The sequence below is a fragment of the Aulonocara stuartgranti genome (assembly GCF_965226115.1).
Source record: "Aulonocara stuartgranti genome assembly, chromosome: 14".
NCBI lineage: Eukaryota > Metazoa > Chordata > Actinopteri > Cichliformes > Cichlidae > Aulonocara > Aulonocara stuartgranti.
Genome location: NC_138950.1, coordinates 21,572,045 through 21,585,374, shown reverse-complemented (window position 1 = coordinate 21,585,374; position 13,330 = coordinate 21,572,045). Strand labels below are relative to the sequence as shown.

Here is a 13,330-nt window from a genome sequence, read left to right as displayed (position 1 = left end):
AGTAAAAGTCTCGAAACATCATATGTTTCCTTATATTTTGCCTCCAAAGAGCCAGAATTTCTTGGAATTTTTAAAGTGTTCTCAAGCAATAGTTCTCCAGGATGTCTGAAGGTCTTTTTCAAGTTTCTCTGGCTGCTTTTTCACAAATTTTCAGTCCATTACTTTTACTTGACCATTTTCATGAAACATTCAAGCACAAAACAGAACCTAACTCAAGGGATGAAAAGAAACCAATTTTTACATTTTTTAAGCAATTTGTTACTAGTAGTATGTCACAAAACATCATTTGTTCCAGTTTCTTGTGTTGAATCTATTAAAAATGCCAAAGATAACACAGACACGTTAGAGCATTTTTGCTCTAACAAGTGATTTCCAGAGATCTATTAGATGAAAACTTGGCATATCTCAGCATGGTGTGTCAAAACTGCCTATAGCAGATGAACAGTATCTGAAAGTTATTTCTTAAAGAAATGTGAAAAATCCAAACCCAGGACCTGAGAGATGCATCTGACACTTCAATTGGTCTATTCTCTACTGTTCACTAAAGCCTCAAAAGAAGTGTCTCAGTAGAAAGGGTGGCTGTCAACAAACATTGTTAAGGAAGGGAGAAAAAGATGTGCCAAATTTCACAACAACTGGACTGAGAATCAGTAGTCCAGAGTGGAAAATGCACGACAAGTGAGTGTCTACAGCCATCGGTAAAACTGTCATGGTTTGAAGCTGCATTTCAGCCAGTGGTGTTGGGTGTCTTGTTAAAATTTGTGGAATTATAAACATAGAAAAGCATAATGAGATTTTAACCCACTGTGCAGTACTATCTGGAAAGCGTCTGATTGACAATTGCTTAATTCTTCAGCATGAAAAATCCTCAGGCGTGACTGATTATGGTAGTTCTGTTATAGACACACATGTTGGTCTGTTTTACATCTGCAGCTTTATTGCTCTTGTTTTTCTCATTTGTCTGACCATCAGTTAAATGGTATGTACTCAGGATTTCAATAATATTAAATAAAATTTAAGTTTTTTTTCTTCTGTTTCTTGGCTTTTGACTCCTTGTTTATTTCTTCTCCCATCTTCTTTTCTGTCTTCTCTCCTCACTCTCGCATGCTCTGCCTTAGGCGTGCATGAGCATCTATACTACGAGGCCATTCTGAATAATAGATCCTTAGCTTCTTGTGACAGAAGGACAGGACTGCAGGGAAATATGCACATACACAAATATGCGCATGAAAACACACACAGAGAATGAGGGACATTGCTAGAAGGAAGCAAGCTGTCTGTCCTCCCTCTCCTTCCTGTGCTGATTCATTTGTGGTGTTTACCTGAAAATATCAGCACTTGTGAATGTATGAGTTCTCTCTGCAGTTCAAGGAAGGCGTGAAATCTTTTCCATGAATGCATTCCTGTATGCTTTTGGGGCCTTTTCATCTCCATGTTCAACAGATATTGTAGTTATCCCATGAAATGTTTGAGATTAAATGAGTTATAGTGGTAAGAATCGGCTTCCTTCCTTCCTAGGTCATCTGAGAAAAGAAAATGATTAAGTGTGAAATAGATGACTGAAGGATAATAGAATAGTTTCTCTGGGGATGATAGGTGAGGAGACTTGTAATTGATAGCCTTGTTTAGATCAAATCTTCCCTTCATAAATACTGACTGTACTGAGAGTTGTAGTGAGGCTGCGGTAATAACTTAAATCTTATAGGTGAGCCGTCCTTGTCAATGCGACAGCGTTAGTGAAAGGGCAGAGGAAGAACCGACTGCTCAACGTCTCCCTCTGCTGTCAGCAGTATATGCTGTTATTAATGTCGGTCTTTAAAGTTGCCGGCTAGACATTGACACACACAACCACACACCCTCACACTTGCACCTCTGCTGCCCCGTCTGCTCCCCTGTGCTGCCCTTATTGTTCCAACTGATGCAGTCATTCAACCCAAACACAGACACACACACATAAACACACATCCACTGACCATGGTATAGGGACGGACGGGGCTTTTTCTGGAAGCTGACTCACTTCATTTCAACACTACCGTAAATGGATGAAAAAAGGAGGGGAGGAAGAGAAGAAAGGGGGAGGAGGAAATGACCAGAATGATGAGGGAACATTTAGAGAGAAGTCAGCCAGCAACCCACCCTTAATGACATAATGTCCTTGTCAATATCCCATTGTTTTTGAGGCTGTGTTGTGTGTGAATGCTGTGGGTTGTGGGTTTTATGTTGTTTTTTTAAATGTGTTTGTCTGTATAAGAAGGAGACAGACGTAGGTGTTAGCTGGAGGCTGCAGACTTGGCCTAAATGATCCGCTGGTTAGAATAGTGTGTGCACGTTTCTGAGACTTTGGCCAGAGGAGTGCGTGTATGTGTGTGTCTCTGAGCATTTGATCACTGATGTCTGTGTGTGTGTGTGCCTTCTCTGTGTTTTGTTGAATTGGAATCTGAACCCCTTCACCTTCCTCTGCAGCTGTGAGAACACCATCCAAAGAACACACTCACATACTCACTCACACACACACTCGTGTCCCATAAACACATTTTTTTCAGTAAGTCTCTCTTTTTTGCTCTCACCCACTAATACCTTTTATACCTTTTCAAAATGCTCTCCCTTCCCCTCTTCTTCCTCTCCTCCTCCCCTCCGTTAGCCCCGCTCTCTGTCTGTTTGGCAGCGTTGCCTACAGCTTGGCAGCAGTATCCCGGCTGCCCATAGAAAGGCTGTTCACTTGGACTGCATACTTCATTAAAATGTCTTTACATCCGTGCATCAGAAATGCTAATGTTAACAGTTGTTAAATAAAAACATCTGCGTGGTTTTGGGCCTTCTTGTGACTTCGTTCCCTCCCTCTCACCTCTTTATATTTTCCCACCATCTTTCTCTTCACTTTTTCACCTCTTCCTTTTTTAGTTTAGTGTTTTTTATAAAATCCTTTTTAATGGCCCATGGAAACATGCCATATACTGCATTTAAAGTTATAATATACAGTACGCCATGGGAGGCGGCGATGCGAGTGAGGTGTGTTTGTTTGTAACAGAAGTGGGCTTTGCTATGCTGGACTCTATTTCTGTTCAATTTGACTGTATGTCCTGTATGTATTTTGCATGTTTTGGGGTGTGTTCTAGTGAAATTTATCATAAAATAAAGCTTGAAATTACCTCCCACACAAGACGTTTCCGTTGATTTAGTCCTGCTACACAGTAGCTTATGCAATAACAGAAACAATCATTAACAGAGGAAATTGTCCCACCCAACAAATGCAACAAAAATAACACAAAAGCAAGGGAGCTGTCAATCAGTTATAGTGTAATCTATGGACTATGGACCTCAAATATGATTTTTTAAACATAGACGTGCATCAGTAGATTATGTAACAAAATCACAGTACATTTATGGCTATCTAAACACAAGATTTAATTTGAGTTTACGACAAACTAGCAACGCTTATTCACATTCTGTTCTTTTTGTCTATTTCTTAGTGTCTCCTCCTGATTCCCTTGTCCTCTCTGCTTTATTATTAAGGATTGTGGAATTACATTGAATTCATCCATGCTTCAGTGTAACCCCTGGTTCCTGTCTTTCTCTGTCTGTCTTCTAGGCCTTGGACGGCAGAATCTATGAGCACGTCAAAGACTACCTGGTGGCACTTTGTCGCACTGAGCTTGAGGCCTCCCAGGCTACACACAACACGTATCAGTTCCTTTTGGACAAATCCACCAGGGTGAGTCAGACAATACAAAAATATGCTTTTTGAATCTGTGGTAAGACATTTCTATGGAACCCACTGAAAGTGTTTTGACATTCAGCAGTCTTTTTCTTTCTGTTATTTTCTTTCTTTAATTTCTTTGTGTCTGTCTGCAGTTTAGTGGTTTGCACAGCCACCTCACAAGCAGATCTTCAGTTCTGTTGCAGAAGTAGGCACGAATCATTTTGGGGTTATGTCAGGAAGGAAATCTGGTGTAAAAATCTGTCAAATCAAAGATAGAGCTACCTTTTGTTGTGACCCTGTGTGAATAAGGGAGCAGCTGTGTGTACCTTTTGTGTGGCATGATGAGGTTTCTATTCTACTTTAACTGTGCAAGAAAGACACAACACAGTGACTGTTTTTGATTAACGCAGCATGTAGTCACAGGCAAATTGTGAAATGTTAACTTCAGGACCCGAACGCATTATCAGGGGTTATTTTGCATGTTGCCATTTTACTGAATGTCACTGTATTTCAGGATTGTTTGCTCACCACATCGCTTCTAGCTGCTTCCTGTGTGGGACAGTTTCTCACTGGTTTCGGGTCTCATCCTAAACTACACTCACACTAGCTTTGGTTTGAATGTTATGTCTTCAGAAACTCGACTTAACTTCTGAACCATATCCCTCTTGGACCGAAAAATTAATCCCTCTAAAGTCAAAATATGAACCCACAAATGTATGCATGAATATGAAACACTCACCCACTGTGGGCTTCAGATGCGGCAGTGGGGAAAAAAATTGTCGTTTGCATCCTCGAAGGGAGCAGAAGCCTCTTCACACATGAAGTTCAACAGACTCTTGTATTGTCGGGTTTACACAGCACCAAACTTGCATGCAAAATGTACTGGATTAAAGATCTCCTTAACGCTTTCTTTCAGATAATGCAGGAGTACAACCAGCAGTTGTTCATGCAAGAGAATCCGGTGTTTCACAAAGCGCACGACTTCCAGTTCCAGCCCAGTGAATGTGACACGGTGAGACTCGCACAACTACACACAGATCTCCTGGATTAATACTCATGTATCACTAGTACTTAGATTGTTTGTACATAAACCTGTTCACAGCAGGACTGTCACTCCACTTCACTTGCTGACTCACACACACACATACATACACACATACGCACAAACTCCCACACACAGACAGCAGACAGCCATGTGGGCTTTCCTTTCATCCTGTGTTTTCTGTCCTCTCTAATATCTTATGTGTATAAAATGTTGCTTAAATCCTTAAGTTGAGTGATGAAACAGAATTCATTTACCGCAGTTCTGATTTAGAGAGTCACATTAAAACATCTGGGCCTGAGAGACCTGCCAAGTTAAAAATCCGTGAGCCAAAGCTGTGATCGCCCTTTTTTCTCTTGAGATATCTTTGGGCCTTTTGTTCCCAGACTTTGGGGATTTCTTTATGTTAACAGTTTCAGATGGAGTTGCCCAGTTAACTAATGTCTGCTGACAACGTGAAAGATGCATGAATCGGCTCTGTGTTCAGATGTTGCGTGTCCGTTGGGAGCGTATCTTTCTAGCCTGGGATTTTTTTTTGTCATTTACGCAAGCTAATTTAATCATTTAAATTCAATTGGTTGCTGAATGCTACAAATATTTTAAATTGTTGTCAAGTGATCACGGTCTGTGTGATCGGAATGGAGCAGTGGGAATCATGCTGTCTCCTCTCTTCTCCTCTTCGGGGACTTGTTAAGTCTTTCTGGCTAAAAAAAGAAATTGCTCTCACTGGACACTGTTTCTAATACCTTTCTAGAGTAGTATCCTTCTCTCCTGTGTCTGAGTCATATTGTGCACTCTCCTTTCTCTACATTTCTCTTTCTCTCTCTGGGTTCTGCCAGTTTCTCCTTGCCTCTGATCTTTTGCCTTGTTTCAAGTGTTCTAACAGTTTTCTCTGTAACAATGTTCTCTTCCTTCTTTGTGTCTTCCTGTTCCTGTTCAAGCTTTGCTAACAGTTTTTCCCTAAACTTTTTTTCCACTAATCGCTCCTTGTGTTTGTCTGTCTGTGTGCTTGCACTGCTGCTCTTTGGGTGTGTGGTCTGCGGATGCCTGGATGTCTATTTGTGTGTGTGTGTGTGTGTGTGCCAGACTCTGAGCTCGGTGCAGCAGTTGGTGGACATTGAACCGTCGCCGGTCAGTGCCATGAGAATGACCCTGGCACAGGTAGTCTTAACTGTTGTCAGCATTCCTATCATATTTCTCAGACCATGGCTTATCTGCTTCATTCATACATTCTGTTTATACTGACTGCATCATTTACTGTAAGAAGCTTTCAGTCGGCCATGAGCCAAACAAAGCGTAATAATGCAGTTTAACTTAACACCTCAGGCTGTGATTGATGTTTCAGCATGGCTCTGGAAAAATCTGAAACCTCATACACTCACAGGCTACTTTATTAGTTATACCTTGCTAGTACTGGATAATCAATCTCCTGTTTCACCACATCAAGTGCTCTATTGGATTGCAATCTGGTGACTGTGGAGTCCATTTGAGTACAGAGAACTCACCAGTTCTGTTCAAGAAACAAGTTTGATATTATTTGAGCTTTGTGACATGGTGCGTTATCCTACTGGAAGCAACAATACACAGTTAGGCTGAGGAATTCAAACAATGATCAGCTGGTACTGAGTGTGCCAAGAAAATATTGCCCACACTAACAGTTCATATAAGACAGAATGGATCCATGCTGTCATGTTGTTTACACCAAATTCTGCAATCTGACTGTTGCAGCAGAAATCACGAGCATACCAAGTTTTTCCAGACTTCTATTGTCCAATTTTGGTGAGTCTGAGCCTCAGTTTTCTGTTTATAACGAGCAGGAGTGGCACCTGTTATGGCCTTCTGCTGGTGCAGCTCATCTGCTTTGAGGTTCATACGTGAGTTAAAGCAGTCTAGCCATTCTCCTCTGACCTCTGGCATCAAAAGGCATTTTCTCCCAGAGAACCGCAGCTCACTGGATATTTTCTCTTTTTTGGACAATTCTCTGTAAACCTTAGAGATGGTGGTGTGGGAAAATCCCAGCAGATCAGCAGTTTCTGAAACACTCAGACGAGCCAGTCAGGGACCAACAACCACGCTATGCTCAAATCAGCTTCAGCCGGTCATTTTGACTATGTCTTCATGGCTACATGACTTAGCTGTTGCCATGTGATTGGTTAATTAGATATTTTTGTTAATAAACAGTTAAATAGGTGTACCTAATAAAGTGGCTGGTGAGTGTGTGTTCATAGGCACCCAACAGAGAAACCTTTTTAACCCACAAAAAAGACTTTGCCCTCACTGGTAGCAATCTTTCAATTTAAGTTATATTCCCTAGATTTCTAGCGCATGCTCGGAATGACCTGTTATAGTGAGAAAAAAAAGACAGAAAAATACTTGATTTTTCATAGTTATGCAGACTATTTACGAATGTTGTCACTATGGATCTCCTTGCCTGTGATTATGATGCTTTTGATGATACTTTACATTATAATTTTCTTTAAAAACAACTGTAGTGTCAGTGAGCTGACACTTTTTCGACTCAGTGACATGACAAATCAATGTTAACACACATTAAATTAAACTTTGCTGAACTAGACGCCCAAGTATGACATGCTCTGTTTGGCAGGGACTTCTTCTGTGATCTAACTCTGATTGACAGGCAGATAGTTAGTCAGCTAGAATAACCTTTATATTCCAAGTATCTTGGAGAGCAGTGTGGGCCCATCCCTCTTTTAAACAGAAATTGTGCTCTAACCAGTTGGAGCACCAAGACTTCATACAGCATGGCGGTGAGGGTGAGCAAAGTATTATTGTGTGTTGGGAATAACTGAGAAAAGCAGCTGAGGATGGGCTCAAATCTGACAGCACACTATGTAGTGATAAAACCCAGAGCTCTTTTGTTATTACTGGAAAAGAGTCATGTCTTGTTAATAGTCATTAACACATCATTGTGCTTTATAAATGATCTGTTTTTATATGGCTCTCAGCTTTGTGGCTTAGGGAGGAGGTTGTTGATTTTGGCCTACAGCAGTCAGCACTTTAACCACAGACAATAAAACAATAGCGTATGGTTTGTTTGTTTTTTAGGTTCGATTTTCTCTTTTTACTGAAATACAGCGGAGGTTAAAGAACTTTCACTGCCTGACTTTTTATGGCCATCTGTCACCGTAACAAGACCGTGAGACACTCTGGGATAACCACACAAGTGGCTGCAGATAGGATTATGACATCATCCACATAGTTGGCGTGAGAACTAAAAATAAACATGACAAATATGTGGGAGTTTCTGAATTACATGTTAAGATTTTATCTGCTCAATGCGACTTTACTTTTGTGCACCAATAGAATAATCAAACCAGAGAATAGAGCAGCAGCTGATGAAATTTTCTTATTTCATATCTAAAAAGGCCACAGTTCACCTGATTGTTACAACTATTCCACCTGACATAAACCTCACAACGACAGCTGACTACACTGAGGCGGTTCAGCCATTACAGGTCTATTTAAAGAAGTTCTTTATGTTTCCTGCATTTCCTAGTTGCTTCATCATAATCAAGCAATGAAGGCACACTTGCTCGATAGCTGAATACCTTTGGTGGCTTTGGCTTCTCATGACCATTGTCATGACTCATCTGATGCCGTAACCTTATGTCATCTTTTAAAATATCACCATACTGTCATCAACATCCTGAAAGCTGATGTGTCATAGTTTAGTGTAATTTTCCTTTACAAATTTGTTATGGGTTCAAGATGTAATCACTGGAAATTGAATGTGTCCTGATTTCCATTCAAAATCATGCTACGTATATCTTACATGATGATTATTGAATTCTTTGTGTCTGCATGTGTAAGATAAGCCCATAAAACATAAAATATGAAATAATACTAAAGCTAACACTGCATTAAATTTACATGTTGTGAATGTAGACATCATATTGTGGTTTACAAGCAACTCTGTAGTTGTACACATACATTTTCTCTGTGCTATTTTAGGAGAACTCAATTCATTCTTTCGCTTTTAACACGCATAAAAAAGCATAATCATAGGCAGGTATTTGCTGCAGTCTGAATGCACCGCTGCTGCTCTAATGCAAGTTGTGTAGAAACACTGGAGTCCTAGGCACCCAGTTCTTTAAAACTCCATTAAAACACTTCACATAGAAATACTGCTGCCTTGGCTAATTTGTGATACATGTGCTGTTCAGCATGATGAATTTTATTAGTTAAGACAGCGATATGTTTCTAAAAACTGTAGAACAAGAGCAAGAGCCCTATTCAGAGAAAAACCTGTGCAAATGCATTAAATCATAAGTCCTAGACCCTTTCTGACATTTTTTTTCTTATAATAATATGTGTCTAAGACAAGAAATGTGTTCAGAATGAGTGAATAACCTGCAAGAAGACTGTATCTAAATGTGTCTGCCTCTTTAAGTCTGAAAAAGGTTTAGATTTTGATGATGACACCATTTTCCCTTATATGTCAGGTCAGTTGTTTATAGTTGTGCCTATTATGGCACCTACAGTCATTGCTAATGTTGTTATTTTCCAATTTATTAAATGATTTAATAAAATAATATTTCACCTTTGTCCATAAAGACATTTAGAGTGCAGGTTGATTGATCTGTTTGGGTGTAACGAGATAATCAGTGTGCAACAGGAAGATACAAAAGTGATGCAGAAAGTCACATGACTCACATGAGCACTAGAATTTATTTGCAGTATGAACAGTCATGTGAAAGGGAGTGGATCTTTTTTTATTTCAAAGATTTTATGTATTATGACATCATAATAAATAATCTGATCCTTACCAGGTTCTAAAATTATTTAAATACAATACCTCAGATGAGTACTCGCCCTCATTCATCAGCTTGTAGATCCACCTTTTTCAGCAATAACTTGAAGTAGTCATTTTCTGCATGCCATTTATCAGTCTCTCCTGTCACTGTGGAGGAACTTTGCAGGTATTTGCACATATCTCTTTCATCATTGTCCTGTTGTATGGCCCCATTTCAGCCAAATGTAGTAAGCTACTAGACAGATGGGCTCAGATTTGACTCTAGAGCACTTTGGTATACAGAGGAATTCATTATCGACTAAGTGCCCAGGACCTGTGGCTACAACACAAGCCCAAATCTTCACTCCTTCACCACCGTGGTGGACAGTGGGTATGAGGTTTGTGCTGTTATGCTGTGTTTGGTTTCATGCTTGGTGTGCATTATGGCCAAACATCACCACTTTGGTCTTCGTCCCAGAAGTCTTGTGGGTTGTTCAGATGCAGCTTTACAAACCCAAGCTGTGCTAACATGTTGTTTTTAGAGAGAAGAGACGTTTTCCTGGCAACCCTTCCAAAGTTATATTTGTTCACTTTTATTATTGTACTGTCATGAACTTTAACATTTAACATGCTAACTGAGGCCTGTAGTATCTGAGATGTAGCTCTTAGGGTTTTTTTGCAGTTACTTTGAGCATTGCACGGTCCGACCTCAGTGGGAATTTGCTAGGACATTCTAGCTGATTGAACTATCTTGAATCTTTTCCAGTTGTGAATAATCCTTTTCTCTGTATAATGATGGAATTGAAATTGTTAAAAAGTGACCATATACATGTTCTCAAAGAGATGGGGAGCAAGAATTGCTTCTTGAGGATCATTGCTGATGTTTTCCTCCTTGGCATCGTGTTACGCACACCGACAGAGTGACAAAACTTCTGCTCTTATAGATGTGCTTACATTTGCTAATGATCGGATAATAATCTGCATTTAATTAGGAACTCCTGGCTGTTACTTAACCTCGTAACTCCTGTGGAAGCAGTAGGGGTGTACTTAGGTTTTCCACACTATTTCTACGTTTTCGGTTTAGCTTTGTCTTTCGAGATGTTTTGTGTTTCATCTGAGCTTGTATTTAAGACCTGGTAAGGATCAGATTTTTTTTTTTACTGTCCACATAACTGTAGATGCTGGCAGACTATCTGAAATTCAAATTTAAGGAAATTGAGATGCAGGTTCGTGACATGTCATATTCGAGCCACTGTTCTAATCGAGTTTCCTGCCCTCTCCCTTAACTTGCTGCAATTCTCCTGTGCCTGAATGTAATTAAGCTGTAAATCTCCCATGTAATACACTTGGTTTCACACCTATACTTAGCCAGATTTATGCCCTATTGTTACAGAATCAGCACATAATTAATAGAGATGATGTGCATGAAAAGGTATAATTATAATATTGTGTACTTTAGCTGAGGCTAACAGACTTTTATTATCAGATTATGGGAACTCAAACCTCTCAGGTCTGTGCAAACACAGCACTGACGACGAATGTCTATACATGGAAGTCTTTGCAAGATATTTTGCATTGATTTCGATCTGAGTTATCACGAGGGAAGCTGGAGTGGGTCATTGTTAAATTACTAGAAAGTATCCTTTTTGTTTTTCAGCCCCTGCTATGATGCATTTATAATAGATAGAAATGAAAAGATCAAATCTGAGTCATATTTGTAAACAAGTAACCAAAAACAGTCTTTTTTTCAGGGTTTCTTTGGACCATGGCAGACAGCTGTATAATTTGATTACTGAGTCATGTTTTTTGGACCACAATAGCAAATAATTATGATTAAACTGAAAAATCTGGCTTTAAAAATGCAAATATGTTTCTATGAAATCAGCATCAATTGTTTAGAGAAGACTGAATCAAATTAAATGATGTTTTTGTTTTCTTTATTAAAATATTAAGAAATATTTCATCCAACATAGTTAATCTGGATATTGTGGGTGTGTTATTATCAGAATTTGATAGAGTGGCCAAAGAACCTCCCAGCTGTCACCAGATTTTCATTCACATACTGCTAAATGATGCATGATGGGCAGAAGTATGCAACATGACCTTTTCCCAGCGAATCCCCGCCCACTTCAAAGCAGTGACAAAGAACAGAAAGAGAGAAAAAAAATAGAAATCTTTCATGTGAAATAAGAAAAGCTCTTTGTTAAGCGCATGAGCTCCGGATTCACTTTGGCTGCATGGTTATAATTGATGTCATATGTTTAATTGGAAGGCCATGCAGATTCCTTGACTGACCCTGCGTGTTTTCTGTAGTATATATTTTTTTAAAAAAGCAACAAAATAAAGTCACATGCAAAAAGTGCTGTCAACACGCACCTCCTCTTCTCTCAATTTGTAGTACACAGAAAAAACACACACATGGTGTTTCACATGTGGTTTTAATAGCAGCTTTTTGTTTCATAAGGTAACAACAGAGCATCGCAACACACACTGTATTAATTACTTGCTATGGAAACAATGTTGCTTTCTTTAGCTTAATTAACAGCCTCTGCGTATTGCACACCTTGAGCTGTTGTTTTTGACACTGTATTTTTGTGTGTTTGCCTGCTGCTGTGGCGTGTCTCTGTGCGGCTGTGTGTGGGATATTAGAGTCGTCAGCTGGAGTCGGAGTCGGGGACGACAGAGGAGCACAGTCTGAACAAGGAGGCCAGGAAATGGGCAACCAGGGTGGCCAGAGAGCACAAGAATATCATTCACTACAAGCGAGTAAGAGGGACACACACACACACACACATACAGACACGCTCACAAACATTTGTTGCACGTTTTAGAAATGCAACATGTGTCACGGCGAGTGAGGTGAGCCGTGTGGAGGCAATGAAGGAGGATCCAAACGCAGGCAGTCGTGAAGGTGTGAAGGTGGTTTATTGAGCATGAAAGTAAATACAAACGGCAAAGGGAGCTATGACTAACTAGACTGGGAACAAACTAACTACAGAACACGAACCTGAACATGAGCAGAAACACTTAGCGGTTGACAGCAGGGAAACACACAGATGACGCAGGGTGGAATACACAGACGGACCAGCAACTACAATGACGGCAGACATGACTTAAATACACGGAGAATCACAGGGGAATTACACACAGGTGGCGGACACAGCTGGGAATGATCAACAAGACGAGACAAAGGTAAAACTGAACACACTCACATGAGACGCAGACCATCACAATAAAACAGGAACAAGAAACCATCACACTAAGACACAAACTCGACAGAGAGACAGACAGACAATGGCACATGGAGCTAGACAAATACTAAGCAGACACAACCGAAGAACAAATCCTAAACACCACAGAAACATGAAACTCAAATAATAAACATCATCATCATCAACACTACAAGAGAACAAGAAAACAATCCCTGATGCAAACTAAAACATAATAAAACTCAAACTACTGGGTCCAACGGACCCAGAACCGTGACAGTACCCCCCCTCTAAGGGCTGGCTCCCGACAGCCCCAAACAAAAAAGCACAAAGCACCAAGCCCGGGCGGGCGGAGGGGGTCCAGGAAGGAGGGTCCGAAACAAAAACAAGGAGCACAAGAGACCAGAATAAACCAAAAACAGGCCAACACAAAACAAGACCATTCACGAGTCCACAGTAAAGTCCGGGGCCGACAACACAAGAGCCGAAACAGTTCAGGGGGCCGACCCTGCACACAGCAACGGCGGCGACAGGCAAACAGTTCTGGAGGCCGACCGTGCGTGCAGCAACGGCGGCGAGGAAGCAGGTCCGGGGGCCGACCGTGTGGACGGCAACGGCGGCGCGAA

General features: G+C 40.5%; 1 protein-coding gene across 2 annotated transcripts in view; it reads left to right on the top strand.

Annotated features, from left to right (window-relative positions):
* The window catches only part of fchsd2 (FCH and double SH3 domains 2), a 77,441-nt gene that overhangs the window by 37,687 nt on the left and 26,424 nt on the right, over nt 1–13,330 (top strand). Inside the window, exons 9-12 of one of the 2 annotated variants that reach the window (XM_082502000.1) lie at nt 3,590–3,712; nt 4,617–4,712; nt 5,829–5,903; nt 12,145–12,261. In XM_082502000.1, coding sequence (XP_082358126.1) covers nt 3,590–3,712; nt 4,617–4,712; nt 5,829–5,903; nt 12,145–12,261 — 411 coding nt within the window. The remainder of the gene's footprint in view (nt 1–3,589; nt 3,713–4,616; nt 4,713–5,828; nt 5,904–12,144; nt 12,262–13,330) is intronic. The other variant, XM_082502001.1, reaches the window with a different exon arrangement.